General features: G+C 51.1%; 7 protein-coding genes across 7 annotated transcripts; 3 read left to right on the top strand and 4 right to left on the bottom strand.

Moving 5' to 3' along the window:
* Positions 1-1,373: 1,373 nt before the first annotated feature.
* NCS57_00643800 (uncharacterized protein) lies at positions 1,374-2,369 on the top strand (the record flags this gene model as incomplete). The annotated part of the gene is made up of 2 exons (XM_053056327.1): positions 1,374-1,786; positions 1,841-2,369. The coding sequence occupies 2 exons, from the start codon at positions 1,374-1,376 to the stop codon at positions 2,367-2,369; spliced, it is 942 nt and encodes a 313-aa protein (XP_052915282.1).
* A 555-nt stretch (positions 2,370-2,924) lies between these two features.
* NCS57_00643700 (FAD-binding PCMH-type domain-containing protein) lies at positions 2,925-4,521 on the bottom strand (the record flags this gene model as incomplete). The annotated part of the gene is made up of 3 exons (XM_053056326.1): positions 2,925-3,417; positions 3,467-4,389; positions 4,447-4,521. The coding sequence occupies 3 exons, from the start codon at positions 4,519-4,521 to the stop codon at positions 2,925-2,927; spliced, it is 1,491 nt and encodes a 496-aa protein (XP_052915281.1).
* Positions 4,522-4,982: 461 nt separating this feature from the next.
* Positions 4,983-6,662, top strand: NCS57_00643600 (uncharacterized protein; the record flags this gene model as incomplete). Its single annotated transcript, XM_053056325.1, has 8 exons — positions 4,983-5,032; positions 5,093-5,361; positions 5,413-5,432; positions 5,488-5,521; positions 5,579-5,652; positions 5,699-6,087; positions 6,135-6,230; positions 6,284-6,662. 8 exons carry the CDS (start codon positions 4,983-4,985, stop codon positions 6,660-6,662), a joined length of 1,311 nt encoding a protein of 436 aa, XP_052915280.1.
* Positions 6,663-8,575: 1,913 nt separating this feature from the next.
* On the top strand, positions 8,576-10,903 carry NCS57_00643500 (uncharacterized protein; the record flags this gene model as incomplete). Its single annotated transcript, XM_053056324.1, has 10 exons — positions 8,576-9,031; positions 9,082-9,241; positions 9,291-9,457; positions 9,511-9,580; positions 9,629-9,770; positions 9,821-9,933; positions 9,978-10,183; positions 10,235-10,330; positions 10,379-10,625; positions 10,671-10,903. 10 exons carry the CDS (start codon positions 8,576-8,578, stop codon positions 10,901-10,903), a joined length of 1,890 nt encoding a protein of 629 aa, XP_052915279.1.
* A 128-nt stretch (positions 10,904-11,031) lies between these two features.
* NCS57_00643400 (Tubulin beta chain) lies at positions 11,032-12,716 on the bottom strand (the record flags this gene model as incomplete). Its single annotated transcript, XM_053056323.1, has 7 exons — positions 11,032-11,419; positions 11,472-12,231; positions 12,278-12,378; positions 12,428-12,469; positions 12,523-12,548; positions 12,606-12,629; positions 12,705-12,716. The coding sequence occupies 7 exons, from the start codon at positions 12,714-12,716 to the stop codon at positions 11,032-11,034; spliced, it is 1,353 nt and encodes a 450-aa protein (XP_052915278.1).
* A 3,060-nt stretch (positions 12,717-15,776) lies between these two features.
* On the bottom strand, positions 15,777-16,800 carry NCS57_00643300 (uncharacterized protein; the record flags this gene model as incomplete). The annotated part of the gene is made up of 2 exons (XM_053056322.1): positions 15,777-15,878; positions 15,928-16,800. The coding sequence occupies 2 exons, from the start codon at positions 16,798-16,800 to the stop codon at positions 15,777-15,779; spliced, it is 975 nt and encodes a 324-aa protein (XP_052915277.1).
* A 4,084-nt stretch (positions 16,801-20,884) lies between these two features.
* NCS57_00643200 (uncharacterized protein) lies at positions 20,885-24,256 on the bottom strand (the record flags this gene model as incomplete). The annotated part of the gene is made up of 2 exons (XM_053056321.1): positions 20,885-23,344; positions 24,173-24,256. The coding sequence occupies 2 exons, from the start codon at positions 24,254-24,256 to the stop codon at positions 20,885-20,887; spliced, it is 2,544 nt and encodes an 847-aa protein (XP_052915276.1).
* Between the last annotated feature and the right edge of the window lie 348 nt (positions 24,257-24,604).

The following is a 24,604-nucleotide window of genomic DNA, read 5'->3' as shown; positions in this document are numbered from 1 at the left end:
TCATTGCACTTTCTTATGTAGTAGCTACCTCAGCTATCGATACAACTTGGTCACACTCAATACCCTTGAGCACATTACCAGACGTGACTTACACGCCGTTCAAGATAACGCTAGCATCCCCTCTGCCAACATAAACCTAGCATGACCGGTTTATCTCCCAATACCATTTTTTCTGGCCCGTGCACCCATCTTTCAATCGTAAGTTTTGGGTCCGAATACAAGAATGCTTAGCCCATGCGCCTTCCCAAGCTTCCATGGCTTAAGGTACTAATTCTCTATCGCCGTAAATATCTAGGAAGTGGCTTGATTGGCTCGATTTTGAAATGGAAGAGAACATACACCATGGTGACCCTATAAGGAGATAATTAAATTTAACCCGGCCTAGATGCCTGTTATTAGATAGAACCTAAAAACGGCCTTGGTTTGGATCATCGCTCTCACATTCGTAGCATCGGCCTAGTGCCGTTTACCTCGTTTCTAAAGCTTTAAGGCATGGCTGCGCCTTGGAGTGGGGGGTAGGGTCGCTGATGGGGATGATGATATATATTATTCCCACTTCGGGAAAAGAGAAAATAGCCTCGGTTAATTGCCATCTTCGGTTTCGATGTAAAACCTGTTGAAGGCCTGAAAACGGCTTGCTTGACCGGCTGCGGCCATAACAGCCCCGCTGAAGGGTAAGCAAGGCAGATTTCGGCACACGCTACAAAGGGCGTGCGTGCAGTGACATTTGTGAAAGACTCACGAATGCAGGCGAGCAACTCGAATCAAGGTGACCGAATGGGCAATCATTTGCTGTCGGAGGCGATATGCTTACCGCGTACACTATGTCAGCATTAGGTCGTAGTTGGGCAGACGGGCCCGGTCCGTGGAGATCACTAAGACCCGACCAGATGATCTGTATTATCAATTTGCCCTCAATGAAAACTTCCTACTGCATTGCAGGTACTGGCTGTAATGGAGCTTTCTGTCTCGCCTTATTATAAATACTATATTATTTCACTATAACTTTTGCGAGTCAACTGGATCTTAAAGAGTTTTGGGAACGCGCAGTTGCTAGAAACATCATCCAGCATCCTTTAAAGCAGGTTGGTCAAGTCAATGAAGACTCGGCGGAACCAGCATGGGTCCGGCTCGATACTGTCGACTTGTCTCGACATATTCCCTGGAGACTGGTCAGCTCCTCGGAAGACTACCCGACAATTCGCAAGCAGATACTTAGCGAGCAGCTCATCACAAAATTCACTGACCTTGAAACTCGCCCTGGCTGGAGGATGGTGGTACTGAAGCAAGAGTCCGACGATTTAATGGAGGTGATCCTGGCTTGGAATCATCCCCATTTCGACGGAACTGGTGCAAAGATATTTCACGAAACCATGCTCGAGACTCTAAATCAGGCCGGGGCAGGCTCTGACCTTCCAATTGTCCGCAACCACATTCTGGAGACAGTGGTTAACAAGCAAAACCTCCCACCTCCTCAAGAGATTGCCGGCAACTACTCTACTTCCTTTGGCTACATGGCCGACATGACCTGGGAAGACGTGAAACCAAGACTACTTGGCTGGGCATCTACACCTCCCACGATCTGGCCACCTATCTGCCCGAAACCTTACGAAACCAGGTTTCGAACCTTGACTATTGACAACCAGATGCTCCAGGGTGTGCTCGCGGCTTGTCGAGCGCACAAGACAACTCTTACGGGTCTACTACACACCATCGCCCTCATCAGCCTCACTCCATACGTCCCGAAAGAGGTCTCGGAAGTAACAGGCAGCACACCACTCAATTTGTGGCGATTCATCCCAGCGCGGTAGGAAGCGTTCCCTGATCTTGAACCAAACAGGACGGTTAGCTGCTGCGTCACTTCGACAGAACACAAGTTCGATCAAGAGTTGCTGGACCGAATTCGCGATCGAATCAAAACTACAGCGGATGGTTCCAAGTTGTCAACTTGCGCAGACATCATGTGGGACGTGTCGGCAAGAGTGCGGGGGGAACTTCAAGAGAAGCTCAGCCAAGGCCTCAAGAACGACTTGGTCGGTATGATGGTCTTCATCTCGGACTGGAGAGAACATGCCAAGGAAGCACAGCGAAAACCGCGGGCAGCTACTTGGCTCGTCACCAACCTGGGAGTCCTCGACGGAGAGAATGGCTCAGACCAGCTAACCGAGAGATGGTCAATTCAGAAGGCAGACTTCTTGCTGAGCGCCGACGTTGCCGGCCCAGCGCTTACTATCTGCCCTGTCGCTATCAAGGGCCGAAATCTGACCATCAATGTCGGCTGGCAGGGAGGTGTTGTTGACGATGAACTTGGAGAACAGGTTGTGGGGGATGTTGGGAAATGCTTCCGGGATGTGGCGGCGACGCGTTAGTTTGCCACTGAGGGTTCAATGTAACTGATATATCCCATAATGAACCCTTTATTATCGGGCTTAGGTCTTCTTTAGGTTGGCTATAGAAAGCCCTGTCAGGGGATGTTCGGCAACGGATACCTATTGACGGAAATATAGAGGGTAATAAGACGATAAAGAATCCTGGCTCGAAGCCCCGTCCCGACGGCAAAAGCCGCTCACTCCTTGACAACCGGCAAGGTTCCATCGATCTAAGACACAGATGGTAATCCTTCAGGGCACAGACTGGGGACCCCCCACGTTAGACCTTGGCCACCGGCACTTTGGATCCCGATTCAGGGGGTCCTGGATACTTGGCAGCAAGGATCGGGAAGGCTAATTCATCCCCTGTTGCTGGTAACTTGACACGAGTTCAGTTACCAAAGCCGTTCTTGCAGAAAAGATGGAACACAAGGTATTTAACTGGCACAAGCTAATGCAGGATATCCTTGATTTTAAGTTTATTAAGCATAACACATCTCCACTCTCTATTCCTTCGCTGCTAACCCCTGACTACGTTCATAATCCCTTTCTCTCTCAAGGCAGTCTGAAGCCGCCCTTCTGTCTCTTCTGGAAGAAGCCCTCAGGGTCGTACTTGGCGGACACCTTGCGCAGAAATGCGACGTTTTCGCTGCCGTAGCTCAGGATGGGGTCCTCCTGGCTAGGGTCCACGTAGTTCAGGTATCGCCACTCGCGCAGGCCGTCAATGGTCTTGGCGAACTCCTCCAGCGCTGAGGCAAAAGCGCTCGCCTTCTGGCGGAGCAGCACCTCCTGCTCGGCCGTCTTGACCGTGCAGGACAGCAGCCACATGAGGGAGTTGCCCTCGATTCTGTCAAGACCGAGCACGTTGCCTCCGTGCTGAATGCCGCGGTCGGCGAAAAGCCTGGGCACAGGCTGGAAGAGGTTCTGGGTGCCGAGTTCTGTGGCAGGAATCTCCTCCAGCAGCTCCTTGACAAAGGTGTCGTGGAGGTCGGCGGCCTTTTGGATGATGCGGACATCGTTGGCGAATGTCAGACTGAACCAGACGTTGCTGCATGAGTTGTTAGCAGTGGTACCTCGAGAAATATCGCGGTACTTACTAGAGGCCAGAGGGGAGGACATAGGACTCGGCCATGTCACTGACAGGTCGGACGCTGATGTCATTGAACAGCTCCGGTACATCCAATGCCTCATCGAACGTGGCAGGTCGCTCGACACCGTTGGTATCGACAAGGACCTGAGCGACAAGGACATCAGTGGACATACCCGGGTTGTAGGTCCAGTTGATCAGATACGCCGCCTCAGGGTTCTTTTCGTTGTTGTTGGTAAAGTTGACCATGGCGTGGGCGATGGCGTCGCCCTGGGAGAGCTCCGAGGCGCGGATACCGCCCCAGACATTGCCAGCTGGGAAGGTCTGCAGGTCGAAGCGTGTGACGATGCCAAGGTTGCCCGATCCGCCCTTGAGAGCCTTGAGAAGATCGGGGTTGGTGTCCTTGTTGGCGTTGACGATGCTGCCGTCAGCGAGGACAATCTCGACGTTGACAATGGAATCGCATCCAAAGCCGGCGCGGCCAGTGTAGTACGAGTTACCACCACCGGTCAAGAAGCCAGCGACGCCAACATTGCCGTCTCGACCACCTGGAACAGCAACACTGTGCTTTTCAAGCTCCTTAAAGACATCCGCCCATCGACCACCAGGCAAGACCGAGGCCAGAGAAGTGGCAGGGTCGTACTCGGTGCCCTTGAGGAGGCCGAGGTCGATGGTGACGCCGTTGTCGACGTTGCTACCGCCTGCCCAGTGACTGTGACCACCGCTTCGGATGGCAAAGTCAGCGGTAGAGTTGGCCCCGAGAACGCGGATAATCTTGGACACGTCTTGGGCGTTCTTGGGTCGAACGATGCAAGATGGCGTCAAGCGGGAGCTAGCAGACCACCAAGAGTCTACTCTCTCATCATACCCATCTTCAGCAGGGACAAGGAGCTGGTCACTGTCCTTGAAGCCCGCGGCAGAGAGCAGAGAGCACTGTAAAATAGGATCAGCGTTCATTGTTCGACAAGAGAAAGGTGTTGTGTTTCTTACTGCTTTAGCCGCCGCGTCCTCGGCACTTTGACGCATCACGAGCGATGAGCTGGGACCCGCGAGGAGGATCGCCATGAGCGCTGTTGTAAATGGATGGACCAACATGGTGGGGAGAGGGATCGACAGTGGGCTTAAGTTTATTCAAGACAAGGTGGCCGAGGGGGGATAGTAGCATGCAATGCAGGTTACTACTGCAGGGTCAAGGAGTGCTGATGTGACACGACAGTCGGGAGCGCCTTTATAAGTCAAGTCACCTCCCTTTTTTGTACTTTTTCGGACAACTCCTTCTCCCCGTCGGCGGAAATTACAACGGAGCTTACGGACAAAAAGGTGAGGTATATCTTTGCTGGTTATGCCAAGGCTCTTTCTTCCCTCTTCCGTACCACGTACGGAGTAGGCTATCCCGCTCGCTGTCAAGGATCACCCCCCTGCCATCTTTACCCGGGGGAAGGGTCCAAGCCAAGCGATGGTACTATGCAGGTAATAATAGCAAGGGGTCAACGAACGGTATCGCTGCGTCCGGGGCCAAGAACAAGATGCTGTCATGCAGGCCAAGATTCCCAAACCCAACCCTGAGCCTCCTGATGTAAGTCGGGGTCGTAAAAAGCTGCGCCTTTTCCGCGCATACCAAACAAATCACCTGCAGGAGAATCCGAATTGTCGGGCCCTGCTTTCTCTTCTCTTTTGTTTCTTCTTCTTTCTGTTTTCATGAAATCGTCATGTCCGTGGTTGACGGTGTTCTTGTCGCCATCCCGCCCCCAGAAGGCTATGTCGTCGACTTTGACAACCCGCAGCGTACCTCTGTTGAGGCTACGTACGTGATCTGCGGAATCGGCATGACCTTGGCCCTCTTTTTTCTCTTCCAGAGACTCTACGTCAAGATGTTCGTCAGGAATAACTTTGGGATCGACGACGGTGCGTTACAGCTAAACAGCAGTGGATCAGACGGAAGCTAACAATTAACAGTGCTCTTGATCATCGCCTGGGTATGTCTTGTCTAATGGAAACTGCCATCTGCCGATCAATCGCTTATCTTGACAGGTTGGGTCAATCACAATTCAAGCCCTGTCTCTTCGTGAGTTTCTCTGCACATTGACCTGATCAGAATGGAGATGTGTGCTGACGCTTGTAGGTTCGTTCGCCGAGGGTTGGATGGGAGTCCACGGCTGGGAGATTCCCTTTGAAAAGTTCCAAAAGGCCATCCTTGTACGTCTTTGAGTCTACTGCGTCCGTATTTGACTAACCGTCGCAGTGGGCAACCTACATCAACTCGATCGTCTACACCGTCCCGACATGTCTATCAAAAGTAGTCATCCTCCTATTCCTCCTCGAACTCAACAAGGGCCAGGCCTGGTACCGATGGACAATTTTTGGCACCATCTTCATCGTGTCTGCGTCCAGCATCAGCATCTTCTTCGCCTCCGTCTTCCCATGCACGCCTTTCCGCAAATCTTGGGATCTGAATATTCCTGCCGAAGTAGGCTCTTGCATCGATCGACCGGCCATGTTCCAGGCGACTGCGGGGTTGGGTGTTGCAACTGACGTCTTGATCATTGCCATCCCGATACCTATGATTGTTGGACTTCATCTGTCGGCTAAGAAGAAGGCCGCCCTTCTGTGCCTCTTTGCCATTGGTTCTGCGTAAGTCTTGTGTCGTTCGATGAATGCCTAGATATTGACAGTTGTAGAACCGTCATCACCTCCATGGTCCGACTCGCTCTTCTCATCTCCCAGCTCGACGCCGTCGACACAACCTGGGGTGGTGGCCCAATCCACGCTTGGATGTTTGTTCCCTACCCCTCATCTTCTTGCATTCACTGATCAACCGTTGAAACAGCTGCGTCGAAGCAAACCTCCTCATCATGTGCGCATGCCTATCAACACTCCGCCACTTCGTCAAGACGGTTGCTCCCCGCCTACTCTCCAGCAGCAGAGGAACCAGCACGGGCAAGTCGAAAACGGGCCTCTCCTCGGGCCACGAGCTTCGAACCATTGGAGGAGGCACAGGGGGGAGGTCGGCCAACAGGGCTCCCTACACCCAATTCGACGACCCCTTCACCACAACAGCTGAGGCCGAGGGTGGCTTCGGGTGGCGACGGGAAGGAAAGTCGGGGAGCTTGGATGACAAGTCAAGTAACGATGACGGGAGAAGTGACAAGGGGATTCTCCAAACGACGACTATGGTTGTCGAATACTCAGAAGCTCGTGCGGTATAACGCATTCCTGAAGAGAGCGCAGCGTGATATAATGATTAGCTAGTCTAGTTAGAAGAGGTTATTAATCAATCCACATGTAGATATCTCATTTGCCCATATGTAAAGTCTAAAGAGCAAACACAAAATGGTGATACTATTCCGGCACATAGCAGTACAACCCGAATCCACGGTAGAACCCCATTCCGTGCTGGTCATGTCGCCACATGCCGTAAGGGCCTGTCTACAGCCACATTCCCGAAGAACTGTTCCCCCCAGTCAAAAACCCAGGAGGGCGGTTCCTCAGCCGGCAGATAACTACCTGGTAGTCCCCGAGTCTCACCAAGTGGCCGGCTCACTGGCAGGGGGTCATTCGTAATATATTCAGATAAGGAAACTCGCCTGATCTTTTGAAAGAATAGCCGACCAGGTTTCGATAAAGGCGTCTCCACAAAGTCTTGTCGTAGTCGGGGTGGATCCCAAGTTCCTTCGCGTCGCTGCCGAGGCTCAGGAGGCTCAAGCCATCCCTGGCTTCCCTGGGTCCGTTGATCAGGTCATGTCATCTACGTCACGGGAAAGGGCATAGATGGAAAGGTTAGGGAGCGACTGACCTCGGTTCGAGGAGCTCTAAAGCGCTGCCGCTGCTCTACCACCCTGGTTGCACCGTAGACGAAACCTGCGATATCCTTGCTGGCGAAGGCAGCAGGGTTCATGTTACTGGCCGCCAACATGTCCCGGGTAAACAAAGGTCATACCAGCTTTTGAAAAAACCATCAGGAGAATCTCGACGATGATAAGGACCTTCAAGGGAACCATTCCATAAAAGTGGTAGAGAAGATGGGGCTCTGGGCCATGCTCGAATCCTCCCGGCGTCTGACCTAGTTGGCCATTTCGGTAAAGGCGTCCATGAATTCGTCGGCATCGACACCTAGCCAAGCCATGATTCTAGTTGCAGTTTCGTGTGCCCCTTCCGTAAGCTGAATCTGCCAGGCCTTTTTATAGCTGTCAGACTACTAGATGCAGATGGCATCGACGCAGAGCATAACTTGTTCCTCGTCGTCCCTGATCTGCTTGAGAGCTGCGACGAGGTTCGAGTGGCTCATATGGGTGACCATCAATTATGATAGTCGGCATATCGTTGGCATTTCCTCAAAAGTATGACAGCGTTCTCTAGAGACGGAATAAGAAGCCTTTAATTTCTCACAACTTATAGTAAGCTTAAATATGATTCTACAAGGTTATAATAAAACTAAATTAAATAGCAATAAGCTTAAATACTTTAATAAAAATTTAAGATTACCTTAAGCAATTTTATATAACTATTGTTATTTCTACTAATTATTGAACTGTCAGTACTATAAGTATTCTTTGGCAATCACCTTATCACCTCGGCATGAACCAAGTTTCCGACTATCCAACCGGGAATATTAACGGGTAGTGATCTGCATCAAAATAACCCAACTTTGTACGGAGTCGCATCTTGACCGATCCACTGTTCGATCTTGATCCGTACCACTCCAATCACGGCTAGATGTGTCCAACGTTGATGCATCCTCAACAGCCAATTGGCTGCCCGAACGACACCACGATGGTCGGTCACTCTCAAAACCTCAACAACCACGTGCAATGAGTTTGCTCCTAGTATTCGATGCTTACAATACTGATGTCGTTCATTGGATATCTCCCTCTCACATCGCTGCCTCTTTCGTGACCGGTAGATAAGGCCTGGTTGACGTGTAGTGCTACAAACGGGAGTGGTGATGTAACCGGCGCAAGAAACGTGCAGGAGACGAGACGAACTGTTGGCTGCCAAACTAGAGGAGCATGTTCGAGCAGTAAGAGGCACAGGCGGGGTGGGCTGGGCTTAAATGGTGTTGATAAGTTTGGCCGTAGCCACAGAGCCCAAGCACAAGACCATCTTCCTTGACACCGCCAAGATGAGGACTACGCTTGTATACGCAGCCGGCCTCTTGGCCACGACAGCCCTGGCTGCGTTTGACGGCAACCTCAACTATGCCAGTCCCTCCCGCCGTCACATTCGCCTTGGCATCGACGTGCCCCTGGTAAAGCGTCGGTCCATGAAGCGCGGCAATGTTATGTACGAGCCCTCTGACCTTGAATTCACTCACGGTGTGGCCTCTGGAGATCCATGGGCCGACAGCGTCATTCTTTGGACTCGGGTCGCTCCCTCGGCCAAGTCGAGTGAGAGCACAAAGGTGGTAGACGGCACAGCGGGATACTACAGCCACGAGACGGAAAAGTACATCAAGGCTGATCCCCATCCCATTTGCTTAGACTGGGATGTCTATGACTCCGATCCGTCAGAGGGAGAGGCGAACCGTGTCACGAGTGGCCGAGCATACACGACGTCTGATATTGACTACACAGTCAAGGTGAGACATCACAGCTCTGCTAACAAAGATTCCGACTGAAGCGTTAGTAGGTTGAAGCTCCTGACCTGAAGCCTCTCACTGTCTACTACTATCAATTCACAATCTGTGGCTCAGATAAGAAGAGTGTGGTGGGTCGTACCAAGACAGCTCCGACAGCCGACGATGCCGTCCACGACCTAAGCTTTGCTGTTTTCTCTTGCAGCAACTACCGTGAGAGACTTCAATCCGATGTTTCAAAATAGCTACTGATGTTATTCAGCCAACGGATATTTCAACGCGTATGGAAATGCTGCTAGAAAGAATGAGCACGACTATGTTATCCACCTAGGTGACTACATCTATGAGACTGGCCGTGACGGAGAGAGGGCCACTATGCCAGCCAAGACGATTTTTACTCTACACGACTACCGAACTCGACATGGACAGGTAATGCCCCCGAAGGAAACTCAAACATGAACGGATCTAATGAGCTGCTTCAGTATCGTACCGACTCGGATCTGCAGCTCCTTTCACAAAACTTTGCCTGGATCCCTACTTGGGACGACCACGGTAGGCTGCATCTCCAAATCTGCCAGATTCCAGCTAACATCAAGACAGAGTTCGCTGACAACGGCTACCGGGATGGCTTTTCCCACATGAACAACACTGAGGATTCCTTCCTAAACGAAGGTCCCAAGGTCAGCGTTGACACTCGAAAGGTCAATGCCGTGCGAGCTTACTTTGAGTGGATGCCTATTCGGTATGACATTGAATCTTTCAAAGAACTATTGTGTCGCTAACAAAACTTAGGCAAACGGATTTGGACGATGGACTGAGAGTCTGGAGATCCTTCCAGATGGGCAAACTCCTGGATCTCATCATCCTCGACACGCGAAACTATGACCGAAGCATCACCTCGCTTGGTAGGTAATCATCTCTTATACATATCACTACTGACCAGGTCTAGGTTGGAACGATGAATATGTTGACTTGATCCGAGACGACCCCAGCCGCACCTTGATGGGAGGGCGCCAGGAGAACTGGTTCTACAGGTCCCTCAGCAAGTCCCAGGAGCGAGGTGCAGCTTGGAGAATCATTGGAAATCAAATCATCTTTTCACGTATCACCGAGAACTGGGGCAATGGGGAGATTCTGCCAAGCGACAACTGGAGCGTAAGTCACTCTTTGCCAGGTGTTTCATTGCAGTTACTCACACTCCGCAAGGGATATGTTGCCAACCGAAATCGAACCCTGGAGCATCTGTACGATAATGAGATTGGCAACAATATTTTCCTCGCTGGAGACAGCCACCAGAACTGGGTAAGCCTCCTAACTGCAAGTCGGCTCTTCAAAAGCTAACCTCTAAAGGTCTCGGATCTGGTCTGGTTAGGAAACCACGACTACGACAACAAGACCGGCTCTGGAAGTATTGGTGTCGAGTTTGCTGGCACTGCCGTCAGCTCCAGTGGTGTCAACGGCCCCATCGAGCCCAACGCCGGAAAGGCTGCTCGCGAGAGAGTCAAGAGCAACCCCGAGTTGATGTGGCAGGAAGGATACTACCGGGGGTACTTTCGTCTTGATGTCAGTCCCAAAAAGGTCACGGCGCAGTTCTATGGTGAGTATTCCTCTGAAACCTTGGCACAGCTACTGACAGACCTAGGCTCTCCTTCGGTGGCTACTCGTAACCCCTGGGATATTCCTCTGGCAAACTTCACTGTTCTATCTGGTGAGAACCACCTTCATAGACCAGTTGCTGACGGGCATGTTGAGTCCGGCGCGCTCCGATACGGAGAGGTCAAGCACACCAATCTCTCTCTCAACACTGAGACCGGCAAATGGAAACACGTTGAATTTGACACCATGTATGTCAAGTCGTCTGAAGTACCAAAGTAATACCATGTCCTAGATATGAGTTGCCAAGAGAAGTAGATAGAAAAGTGGCTATTTAGATATATAGATATTTTTCAACAAAAGACCATGACCAATTAAAGAAGCGAAAGAATCCCAAACCTGCATCTCCATCACTCAGCGGCAACTTCCTCCTCTTCGTATTCAGCAGCCTCATCGTCAGCGCTGGCGTCTTGGTACTGCTGATACTCGGATATCAAGTCGTGCATATTAGACTCTGCTTCCGTGAATTCCATGTCGTCCATTCCTTCGCCCGTGTACCAGTGCAGGAAGGCCTTGCGGCGGAACATGGCTGAGAATTGGTCCGCTACGTGCTTGAACACTTCCTGGATAGCGGTCGAGTTGCCCACGAAGGTGGCTGCCATGCTGAGTCCCTGTGGGGGTACGGAGCACAGCGCGGTTTGTACATTGTTGGGGATCCAATCGACAAAATACGAAGAGTTCTTGGATTGCACGTTGAGCATCTGGTCTTCGATTTCCTTGGTTGACAGACGGCCACGGCTGAATCAAGTTAGCAACGTCAAGGTCAACATCGCTACCAGGTATGACTCACAAAATAGCAGAGCAGGCAAGATATCTTCCATTGCGGAAATCAGAATCCGCCATCATGTTCTTCGGATCAAAAATCTGCTGCGTAAGCGAGGGCACAGTCAGATGCTGAAACGACCGACTATCCCGGCTCATAAGCGGTGCAAATCCAACCATGAAGAAGTGCAGTCGAGGAAACGGAATCATGTTGACGGCCATCTTGCGAAGATCCGAGTTGAGCTGACCCGGGAAGCGGAAACACGTCGTTACGCCCGCCATGACCTTGGCGATCAGAAAGTTGAGGTCCGAGTAGGACGGGGTGGCGATCTTGAGGCTCCTGGTACAGATGTCGACGAGGGCCTTGTTGTCGAGGCAAAACGTTTCGTCAGAGTTTTCGATGAGCTGGTTTAGGGCCAAGGTGGTGTTGTATGGTTCAACAACCGTGTTGGAAACGGTTGGTGATGGGAGAACTGAATAGGTGGCGATCATGCGGTCAGGGAATTCCTCCTTGATCTTGGCGAGCAGGAGGGTGCCCATTCCTGAGCCACTGCCTCCGCCGAGAGAGTGGGAGAGCTGAAAGCCCTGAAGGTGCTCGCAACCTTCAGCCTCTCTTCTCACCACATCAACAACCTCATCGACAATCTCAGCACCTTCCGAATAATGTCCCTTAGCCCAGTTGTTTCCGGCGCTATCAGCCCCCGAGACAAAGTTGTCAGGGCGAAACAGTTGCCCCATAGGCCCGGCGCGGATGCTATCCAGGGGGCCAGGCTCCAAGTCGATGAGGACTGCACGGGGAACATACTTGCTGCCCGTTGCCTAGAAAGTAACTACCATTTAGCGGGCCTTGTCTTTGTGAGGCGGTGTAAAAGTGACTTGCTTCGTTGAAGTAGACGTTGAGTCGCTCTAGTTGAACGTCCGATATACCATTGTATCTGCGCAGAGTTGAGCAATGAGTGAGAAGTCAAAAGTCGGGAAACTCACGCTCCATCCAAGTCGATCCCATGTTCACCAGAAACAGTTTGCCTAGAAAGGATCAGTTCTGCTTCTCCGTGAAAGTTAAACAGCGGCTGCCGTACCAAAAGTTTGTTCCGATTTGATTGCCCTGCGAGGAAAATCAACATCTACACCATCAGAGCAAACAGGGGGTGAGATTTCTTACACATTGGCCGACTTGAAGGTGTACCTGATCAGAAAGGGGAGTCGTCAGATTTCGCAACCCAAAAAAAGAAGATCATGCAAATTGCTGCCAAAAACTCACAATCTCGCGCATTGTCGCCGCCTAAACTGCAATAGGAATCTGCTGCCTTTGATTTGCTCCAAAACTTGCTCCCTCTGAGGACGCGTCACGGAGTACGACAACTTATACGGCACAAACCTGATGCCTAACGGCGAGAGATATTCTGGTGCCTATTTAAAGGCTGTAGCCTGGTGGCCTGACATGGCCCATGGGATGGGCGGGAATCCCTGATTTCTAATTTATCGGCCGACAGGCTCTTTCCGGTCCCCGATTGCTCAAGCTTGTTGTCTGCTGTGGATCTTGGACCTGTTGGGTAGACATTCTAGTGCGTTTCGTTGCGACCGAGACAAGTTGCCCTTGACGACCTTGCCTCCATCATCCCCTCTTTACTTTGTATTCTGTCTGCCTAGTTTAAGGCCATCGTTGATTCCTCCATCTTGTGTCCAGAACGCGGGGGCCTTGTGCTGACAATAATCGCTGCCTCTGGCCAAGTAATTGTCCTCATCTCGCTTCTGACGTGGCACGGATGTGAGGGTCACTTTTATCAGCCGGCCATTCAATTGCATGATAACATGTAAGGCGCCAGTAGAGGTGGGCGACTTGTCACCGCCCAGTTTTTCTCATAAACGACGGTAGGAATTAATCATGATTCCTGGAAATTGTCAAATAGAAGCCTTGAGTCGTTTCTTGAGAGGAACATGGCTCTCAAATGTCAGCGCTACTTTGAACCCATGAAACCTACTCCAACAGCCTGTCATACTTTGCTGTCACATCTCGTCACATCGCATCCATTTACCGTGCAGATAACCACAGCCCAACCACGCAGATGCGCGCTTTTCGTTTTCCGACCTAAGTTGTCAGCGGATGCCCAAACCTTGGCTAATCGAACCTTCAGCGAATACTTCACGACCACATCCCCAACACTGCAACTAACCCCCATGTACTAGAGTGCAATCGTCTTAGACTTGGGCATCTCCTCAACTTGGTGGTGCACCAGGTTTGCTGCCGGTCATTCTGCTCGGTTGCAAGGTCTTTCGCAATGTCAGTAAGTTAATACGAACGTTGGTCATCGTCATCTCGGCAAGCAATTTTTCATCCTTCAAGACAGCCAACGGCAACAGCCAATAGCACCCTGGTAAAATTGTCAAAATCGCACCAGTTTGACGAACAAGAGATGAAACTGTAACTCAATGCCACACAATTTCTCGACAACAATTTCCCCATAACTCGTGCATGCCAACCACTTTGCCATGTCCTCTCCGTCTCAGCTTCACAAGTTGATGACACTGAAGGGACTGGAGAAATTCTGTCCACAATCCTCTCGCTCAAGGTCGACTCAGTCAAACCAATATCTCCATCTCCACAAAGACTCTTGTCTTCTCACCAACATGCAGGTCCCGTTCTTCATGAGTTTCCTACTTTGGAGGCTCGCCTCTACAACTAGTTATAATCCCCCTCCTCAACACTCGAAAAACATTGCCTGGGCGTGTTTGCTGCCGAACCAATCCCTCTCCAGTTAACGTGCTAAAATTTTAATCATTGTAAAACCAATTAATCAACATTGCTGAAATCGCTTTTGTGCATATCCGCGACCCTATTATATGGGTAGAGTTCGCTCTCAGGTGTCAGCCTCGTTTTCTTTGAAAACAGTAAGCTTTACTATATCTCTACCTGCTCGCGATTTCACTCAAATCAGTCTTCTACTCTCTATACTATATCCTTGGCCACAACTAGTAGACGCCATTGGGGGAGTGAGGCTTTCAACTTTGACCATAAACCAACCCACAAGGACGCGAGGTTCAAGCATTGTTTCTGTTTCGTACTAAAACACCCATGGTAAATTCAATCAAATTCTATTCATCCAACCGGAATGCTTGCAACGCAATGGTGGTCGTAGAAGGGTCGCCACACAGTCCTGGATAGAATATAGCAACCCCTGTCGGACTACAACACAATACTTGGATACGCAACTCGACGCAGTAGAATGGATTCTTGCTATATATCAATAGCTCAAAATTCTGTGTTCAACAGGGTGACGCAGAGTTCTCCAAAGACTTCAGGTACTGCACAATGGAACTCGACTACTCAGGGGATAAGCAACGTCCAAACTCTTCCAACAGCGGTGGCCCTTTATTCGGAACTATTCCCCTCATTTGGAAGTTCATTAACAAGTTTCCCTCCTAACATGTTCTAAAACATCTGCTTATTCTTCGCCTTAGGGCAATTCCTCTACACGCTTGATACTTGGGCTGTCGCCCTTCGCGTCACCCTTCGCTGCAATACATATGGATCAATGTGACGCAACTCCCACAGGTAATTACAGGTCTCAGGGCGAATATCCACACTGGAATCTTGTCGAGTCTTGTTCATTTAACGTTCCTTATGTCGCTTTGATCTCTGCAGGCTGCAACGTCCGAGGATTGCGTAGTTCAGAACGAGTAACAAAAATAAAATACCAGCTAAGGCCTCAACCACTCAAACATGGTATCTCGTAAGTCATAGTGTTCAATCAATGAAAATCGGTTTGCACGATTTAAGGGTTGTCTTTGTTCGAAGGATCGGTGGCATAGGTCCAAGTATGAGTTGTCATCCGCTCTTGCGCCCCTGACAAGCTTTCATCTGTGTGTGTGCATCACCAATCGGCTTTCCCGTTTCTGCAAATATATCTCTGTATCAAATATTATTCACTGTCTGGGCTTTTTTGGTTACCTATCTCATCTTCTATATACTACTCCCCTTTTAACCCTAAGAAACCGACTATCCAGAGTGTCGACTTCAGGACTCCTTTTCTGCCTCACCATGGGGTCAAGCCTTCTCCCGGGTGCGGTTCAACTATCCCTATTCATCTGCGTCAGAAACCTTGTTGAATCAGCTGCCGTATTGAAGTGACTAACAGAATAGCATATCCCGCCCAGCGTCGTTCGATGCGCCTCCCAGCACACAGGATTGTCTCATCAACGCCAGAAACCACATCACGTTGAAAGCAGTCGAAACAGCAATGTTCAGAAAGTCAATACATATTATTTATCTCTAGTATCTAATTACGCTGGCCATCGCCACTCATACCCGCATGTCTCGTCAGATTAGATTCGCTTATATCCCTGGGAGTCCGATGACCTGTCTAACAGCAGGCACAAATCGAGGCACAATGTACACAATGTAAAAGCCTGTAGCTGCGGTCAAGAGTCCCGTAAGCTTCAAATCGTTAGTTCAGACACATTAACAAATGCCCGGGCAAACTCACCTTCTCGAACCAAGTGTGGAAGTAGATGGCCGTCATAAGAAGCATCCACACGCTCAGGCCCATGACGCCCACGGCAAACTTGCCGCCCAACCCAAGGGACGGCTCTTCCATGCGCTCCTGGGATGTCTGGGCCTCGACATTGGCGCTCTTGAGGGCTCCGTCCGACATGACGACGCATCTCTCCTCGTCCTGCCCAAGCCATCGCCCAACTGCCCAGCCAACTTCCTGCATGAGGAATGCAGTGCCGAGGCTGAGGAGGAAGACATGACCTGATATGTCATGACCGCCCTTCCATTTGCCACCGGCTGCTTTGCAGGCCACAGATGTCACCATCTCCCCAAGGCCGCTATCACCCATCTCAATCTCCCTCCGAGCCAGTTCGCATCGGCCGCCCGTCCATCGGAAGCCGCGGTCGATCAGAGCGGGGCCAAAGCACCACTGCGTAACGAGGACCCAGATAGTCGTCACAGCAGCCCATCGCAACACTGCGCGGAGTCGACGTCCCGCATCGGCAGTACTCGGGTGTGTAAAGATGAAGAGTGCAAAGGCGACAGTAATCCATGCCCAGCCTCTCTTGACAAAGACAACGTTAAAGATGTTGGACTTGAGCGCAAAGTAGCTTGGGGCGACTTTGATGTCTTGGACGTGGGCTTGCGCGACGTGGTCGTATGGCGCGGAGCGAGTCTCGGGAGACAGGATGGAGAAGATGGTGCCGAACACAAGAACGACGGGGAACAATAACAGGCCGACTCTCTCGAAAGGCGTCGGAAGGAAGGGCGACGTGCGTGGGGTCGAAATCGAGGTTCTCGCGGGTTCCATGGTGATGTCGCTAGCAGAGTCGGCCGCTTTGGCGGCGCGTCGGGTAGTAACCATTCTAGAAAAGCAGCAAAACAGCAGAGTGCAGTCCGACAGAAATCGCAGAATGTTAATTGACGGGTAGAAAAGAACCTCTGGCGCGGAAGGAGGAGGAGTTTAAGTGGCGCCAAACGGCTTTGTTGGCGAAAGCTGGCCACCACGATGACGTCGACGTGGTGGCTCTTGTCAGGGCCCTCAGTAACGCCGGCCGGAAGAACAAATCCCCGAGTCTTTGTCTAAGGACAAATGAGCTGTTAAGGTTAGGAATGTGAGCGCAAGAACCCATCATCGCGAGACCCCTTACATTGAATGCGTGCTGTATTGGCGCTGACCTCTGTCGGCACCAAGAAGTCTTTGTTCCTAGATGCTGACTGGGTTGCCATCCTGACATCCATCCTTTGATCGCTCGGTGGTGCCCCACACCACCGACACCAACCAGATTGATCTTGGCAGCTCAACACCGTCACGCAGCGCCAGGCTACCACCGCCATCCGACCACAATCACTCGCTCCAGTCAAGCCCTTATAACCTAGTCTAATACATTCCTCCCTCAGCGAAGTAGCTGCATTCTACCAGGCATCGCATGGCGCGATGGGATCCGTCCTAGACGTGAACCCTAAACAGACCATTCCCCTTAGGGGTCCTTCGCTTTTTGGTTCATGATGCTCCAGCGGAAGGTCGAGCGTTCGAACGCAAGTTCGTTTTTTCCTTTTTTTTTCTACAACGTCCTTTTTAAGCCCTATTTCCGTCTTCTCATCAATCCTACTCCCTCTAGACAGCGTAATTTCTAATATTCTATCTTTTTGTAATAAAAGGCCTGCGCCATGGAATTCGTTGAACCAGGCCCTTGTCAAGATGTGACTGTGCCGTCCACCACCCTAGACCTCGATACCAAAGAAACTGTTCCTTCTCTACGAAGCCAAATCAGCGCTCAAAATTGAAGAAGCCATGTCGTCTACCAAAAGGTCAAGTAGTCGCCATTGGAGTCGCCATTTTATCGTGAGTGAGAGTGTATTGTTTGTGTGTGACGTCCAGGCTGCTGCCTCAACCACCCCTGCTCCGTGGCATCCATGAATCCCTCTTAGACCAAGTCAGACCCAGCTTCCATCAGCGAAGTAGCAACAATACCATTGGTACAGCATTTGGTACAGTAGTACTAAATTACACCTTATCTTCGGATATTTCCTCCCTCTAACGAGGGAATCTTCGCTTTTTGGTTGTCGGGGGCAGGCGGAGACCTCAGTTCGAGCGATGAGGGTGGTGATGTTTTCGTGTCGTCTTCTCACATTCTCGTTACGCATATCCCTTTCACTCCCATTCTTTCTTTCCCCCTGTCCACATCGTATTTTTTTTTTTTTATGTCTATAGGCTTTAAATCGGTTTCCATTCGACGATCTGAATGCTTCCGTCCCTCTGAGCTCCTCGTCGTTGGCCTCTGCCTGAAGTGGCTGCCTTGGCCCCCACCTCGCGCTGACCTCGACCTAGCACCCTTAAATATCTAACCAACAGATCACTCTCCCAGCGAAGTAGCTACAGCATTGTCATTTAGTTCAGTGGCTAGTTATGGCCGTCTGATGCTGAGATTTACTCCTCCCTCACGGGAGCCTCTTCGCTTTTTGGCAGTCGAGAGTAAAGACCAGAAGCCTGCGTTCGAGCCATGGCCGTCTTGATGTATACATGCAGTAGCTTCATTTTATTTTTATTTTTTCTTTTTTGCCCTCCATGCTTCCAATATGAGCGCCTTCTCAAGTCTTTTCTTGGCTTTTAATTCTTCCAAAATACTCCTGGAACATGTCCTTCTCTTCAGGCTCCTCGCGTGGGTGACCGTGAGGCAACCGCCGCAGCACCCACCCATGCTGGCTCCACCTCACCACACCCCTTCCCCTTATATGTCGAACCAACAAAGGACACTCTCAGCGAAGTAGCTACAATAAATCATTTAGCCTAATGGCATGCTTCGGCTGCCATCAAGCTACCAGTAGTACCAGCTCCTCTTCGGAGGAGCCTTCGCTTTTTGCGGTTGGCGATGATGGTCGTGTAAGTCTAGAGGGCTTGCGTTCGAACATTGGTCGTGGATGAAGTGTGTTCTCTGCGCGACAAGTGCCTTTTTTCTTCTTATTTTTTTTCTTCTCTTTAATCACTTTGATGCTCATACCATAGATTAAATCTGCTTTGTTCAAAGACAGCTCACGAGTTTTCCTTTCTCTGTGCTCATCCCTAACCATCCCGTCAAGTCTCCTCCTCGCTGTCCGGGCACGGTTGCCGTCCGTGCCCCACCTACCGGCGCCTCCTTCGCCGGCTGAGTCACTGGCCGACACATGGAACCAACAACCTCCTTACAAAGGGAACCTTCCTTTATCAACTCAGAAAGCACATTCCTTCTCAGCGAAGTAGCAAACTCATCAAAGAAAACACACTTTGGTCAGGTTGGTAGCGCGTTGCGCTCCCTGGCTTTCTTCGCTCTTTTTTGCTGAACGACACGGTTCAATCCTCCATGTTCCACTTTTTTTGTCCCCCGCGTGTAAGTGTCTTGACATCTGTCGATTGCGAGCAGCACCATGGTATTCGGAATTATAAAGAAAAAGATTTCCATCGCTTAAATATTGCAAGAAGACCAGGCCTCACTCGTCTTGATGCCAACCCAAGTAGCCACTCACTGTGGCGTTGGCATTGCCCTCGAGCCACTACACGATAGAGGGAACGACGATCTCGTCACCTGGTTCGTAGTGATAAACGTAGCCCTAGAATTCACCATCAAAACAAATTTATGATCGTCTATCTATGTCAGCCACCAGAAATGTCCACTGTGCTCAAAAACCATGTCTAAGCAACATCTACGAGGTCACATGTCACAGCTCCAGGCAGCAGCACGTGCTTCAGAGCCAAGACCTTTATAAGACAAATTAACACTCTTTCTTTCAGCGAAGTAGCCTCACATACAATTCTGAAGAGTCAAAGAACACGTCACATTAGTGACCTTCGCTTTTTGCCGATGTCAGAGGCTCGAGTTCGACTCGCGAAGCCTCCTTTTTTCTTTGTTCTGTCATATACTGGGTTTTTCGACGCCACCACCTTTCTTCCATCTGGGTCGCATCATCCCAAAGAGACAGATCATAGCTCATCCCACAAACATTGGTAGTCGTTTGTAAGTGTCTTGACTTTTGTCAAGTTGCGAGGAGCACCTTATGATGTCGCCTGTTTACTGCGCTACCATCCATGACAAGGACGACGAGGCCACTTCATCGTTCTTTCACAAGGATTGGAAATAGACATCCAGAAATGTTTCTTAAAGCGAACCCTCATCTCTTGAATATGGTGTCTATTTGATACCAGACTGTCTCCTGCGCTCCCATACCTGTCCGCCATTAGGTCCAGGCAGAACGCAGCACAGGCATCCAGGCAGCAACACCAGGAGCACGTGCCCCAGAGAAAAGAACTTTATAGCCAAGATTAACACTCGGTTCTTTCAGCGAAGTAGCTGAACACACAAACTTACGATGTGGTTTCGCAAAGACATTGTCACACAGTGACCTTCGCTGTTTGCTGATGAAGGGTGCAATGTGCGACTCGCGGAGCCACGGGTCTACTCTTTTTTGGCCGTCGTCATAGACCGTCTTGCTCCCCGCCTGGGTACAGAGTGTCTCTGAACAAGACTCACATCATTCCTTATTCCACCATCATCGCATCATTTCAAGAGGCTATACCCAACCACAATAACATCACAGGACACAAAACTTGGTAGCACGTCGATTCATCGTATTCTACCACCTTGCCTCTAAAGCAATGGCTATATCAACATTTCCCTATCCGAAGCGTTTGCCGCTATCCCTAAACTCCTGTTCCACCAACGGAACTAGTAAACAAACCAGAAACCGGCCCAAAATCGTGTCCTCATTCCAGTTGCCCGGAGCGACACGTCAAAGAAGCTTGATGAGAAAGTAGAAAAAGCAAGGGAAAAAAGAAAAAAAGGACATGAATGTAGTGACTTGGGTATGCATGTGTATGTACTTTGCGTGTTTTTGTATGTCTAGACCATTGTCGCGGTCGCGGTCATCATTTGGTCACGGCAAGTTGCAGTGACGCATGAGAGGCGCTGAACAGCTTACGCCGACGAAGAAAACAGAGCAATCGCAGCGCAAAAGTTGTTGCGGTTGTCGGCGTCCAGCATGGCAGACTTGCCGTCGACAGTTACCATGTTGATGCTGGCCTTTGTGCTGATGCCGTACAGGTGGACCTGCGAGCTCTCGAGACTGATCATGTTGTCCTGGCAGTTGTTGAGAGGCACACACTCCTGGTCGTAGTTGTCAAAGAAGCTGTAGAGACCGCCGCCAAAGATGAAGATGTCCTTGGAGTCGATGGCCCGGACACCCCAGGTGCGCGCACACTTTGTCGAGTCACCCGTGCACGAGGCAGTGAAATCGGGGTCGTAAAAGTTGGCGTTGACCGTGAAGGGTACAGTGGCATCGGGGTTGCCCTGCATGTAGGCCGTCTCGGTCTGGATCAGCGACATGTAGACGTTGCTGGCACTCTTGAGCTGGTAGTTGTAGAGAACGTTGTGCTCAGAGGCGGTGCCCCAGAGCCACGCGCCCTTGGTGCTCTCAATAAGGATACCTCGGCCGTTGTAGATGTTGATCTGAGAGTGGTCGGCAAGGTCAAGCTCGTGGTCGGCGACCCACAGCCAGGTGTTCTCCATGTAGATGCTGGCTTGCTTGGTGACGTGCATGAGCATGAAGGCACCGACGCACTCGGGGTTGGGCTCGGTCTTGACCTCGGGAGTCTTCTTGCAGGTGTCGGACTGGAGCTTGGTACCAGCAGAGCCAGCGACGCGGAAGTGAACGTCAAAGAGACCAGCAGAGCCAGGAGTCTCGCCAGCAACGTTGAACTCCATGAGGATGGCACCAGGCTGAGGGCCAAGAGTCTCAAACATGAGGTCCTGGATCTCGACGTTGCCGACATCACCCTCCTGACCAATCTGCCAGACAGGCTTGGGGTTGGCCTGGTCCTTGAAGTTCTTGTCGCCGCCGGCCATGATGAGAGGCCAGATCTCGCCGACAATCTTGATGTTCTTGGGGACCTTGACAGTGTCGGTGATGACGTAGGCGCCGTGGTCAAAGTAGACAATCTGGCCCTCAGTGATGCCGTCAAAGACAGCCTGGATGGCGGCAGTATCATCAGTGACACCATCACCCTTGGCGCCCTTGGACTTGACAGACACAAACTGGGTAGCGGGGATATTGTCGTACTGGGGCTTGCTCTTGGTGACGACCTTGCCAGCGCTGTCGAGGAGAACCTTGGGCTTCTGGATGGGCGACTGGGCGTCCTGGACAGCCTCACCGTTGCCGCCGACGTAAGCACGGCCCTGAACCCACGAGTCGATCTTGGCGTTGCCGGCGAGGACGGTAGCCTCAGTGCCCTTGTTCTTGACGGCGATGGGGACAGCAGAAGACATGTCGACGTTGTCGAGGACCAGGGTGCCGTTGGTGCCAGGCTGGGCGGGATCGTAGGTGGTGAGAACACCGACCTGAGTGTTGGAGATCTTGCTGTCGAGCAGAAGGATGGAGCCGACGTTCTGGATGTTCTCGCCGGCAGTCATGTCAACGCCGATGTTGCAACCGTCAATGTCAAGGCCGTTGAGAGTCCAGACCCAGTTCCAGTTCATGTAGACGGCAGTGTTGCAGTTGCGGAAGGTCATGTTGCGAGCAGTGAACTGCTGACCACCGAGGAAACCACCGTACTTGCCACCGATGAAGACGAGATCGGTCATGAAGCCGCCGGAGCCGTTGTCGATGAAGATGCCCTGCTGGACGTTGTCCTCGCTCTTGTCCTCAATCATCTGGAAGACAATGTTCTGCAGCGAAGTAGCCTGGGCGACCTGCCAGTGGACACCAGTACCCGAAGTCTTGGGCATGCCGGTGAGATCAATCTTGAAGTTTCGGATCTGGCGGAAAAAGTTGTTCTGGTTGGTGTGCCAGTTGTTGCCCTGATCATCGTAGGGGTCGCAGTCGATGACGGCCATGCCCGCAAAGTTGGCGGCAGCCTTGAGAACCGGGAGCGACTGGACATCGCCGACCATGTGGGTGTAGTAGTAGGGGAGGATGGGCTTGGAGACGACGTAGGTACCGGGAGGGAAGTAAACGAGGGCAGGGCGGACGGTGCTCGAGTCGCAGCCGTAGCCGCAGCGGTTGCCGTCAGAGAAGGCGGCGTTGATGGCCTCAGTGTCGTCAGTAGCACCATCACCCTTGGCACCGTAGTCCTTGACGTTTCGGAAGATCTTGTAGTCGGCAGAGCCACCATAGGCGACGGCACCCTGGCGCTCAATGGATGCGAGCCACCAGGAGTCGGCGGCCGAGACACCGTACTCGGGGGCAGCAACAGGAACAGCAGCCGAAGGAGCAGGCACCTGAGGAGCAGCCGAGACGGGCAGAGAAAAGAGGCGCAAGGCCAAGAGAGACGCGGTGACGATCGTCGAGAGCCCCATGATGACCATGTAGAACCAGCTAAACGGAGTCGCTTGGGGTTTTTGTCGATCTAATGAGAGTGGTGGTGATGTTCCAGCGAAGGGCTGAATGAAGAAAAAAGTCAGTCGGGTTGAGGTCGTGCTTAACGAGTACAGGATATCGCGTGAGGAGGGAGTGATGAGAAATGAATTCTGCTTGGTGACGTAGAAGAAGGGAAGCTTGATGAAGCCTTTGATCAAGGCGAAGGGGGAGGAAAGACAAAGAGCCAAGGCGACAATGGCGATGGCCCAATGAAGGAGAGTGCGATTGAAAGAGGAGAAATAAAAAAGAAAAACAAAGAACAATAGCGAAAGATCCAATTGAGGGCAAAGGTGAAGGTCAAAAAAGGTGAAAAGCGGGAGACAGCTGGCGACCAGCTGGTGTAAGTGAAGCGAGGCCGGCCGGTGGCTTCAATAATAGCCCGAGGCTATTCGCTGGTGAGACCACTAGATCTCGAGGCCCACGTTTTTCTTTTTTCCTCTTTGCATCTCATCCAACCAGAAGCAACTTTGCTTTAAGCCAAGAAGACGCATTCGTCGTCTTTCATCTCGCGTGTTGTGCGTGTCTGAGAGTCACACACGTCCAAGAGCTCACACACACTTACCAGGAAACAACAAAAAGAGGTCAATGCGGTCAATGCAGAAAAAAAATGTGAAAGGTGACCAAAACGTGTTTAAATCCCTGAAATGAGAGAGGGATGAACAAGAAAGGAACGGTGGTTAGAAAAAAGAGACACACGCAGAGGCGCGTGTTCACACGAAAAAGACAGTGACGATTTTTGTTGGTGGTGGTGGTTGCAAAGCGAGAAGAAAGAGAAGGGAGAGACACGGGAGAGCAGGCACACGCGTTTTTGAGGAAGGTTGAACTTTAACACATCCAAGAGAATAGCTCACCTTTGCATTATTGTCGTCGACAGGGTCATGGGCAGGGATGCCGTCGTAGTAGACTGACGGCATCCTCGATGTGGAACCATCCATGATCAGGCTGGCTGGGTTTTGTTAGGCTAACAAGGGCGAGGTTGAGGGCATTCCCATTGGACCATGCGGCACCAGCGGGTTGTTTCAAACACGGCCGGACATATGGGGCCAAAGCGGCAGACGGGACCAAGCTGAATGATGTCTCTGTTGGTTGACAAGACAGAAGATGGGACTCAGATTTAGAGGCTATAATGACCTGTCGTTGCAAAGATACAAGGGATGATAGATAACCAAGCACTCTCAGAAAAAAAAGGGGTAACATACAAAAAAGTAAAGAGAGAGAAAGAGAGTTCACAGCATAGCACCCCAGATGGAGAACTACCCAAAACCTCGTGATCCAAAAGAGGC

Source organism: Fusarium keratoplasticum, chromosome 4, assembly GCF_025433545.1.
Source record: "Fusarium keratoplasticum isolate Fu6.1 chromosome 4, whole genome shotgun sequence".
Taxonomy (NCBI): Eukaryota; Fungi; Ascomycota; class Sordariomycetes; order Hypocreales; family Nectriaceae; genus Fusarium; species Fusarium keratoplasticum.
Note: the sequence above shows the minus strand (reverse complement) of the source record. Positions and strands in the feature narration are given on the sequence as shown.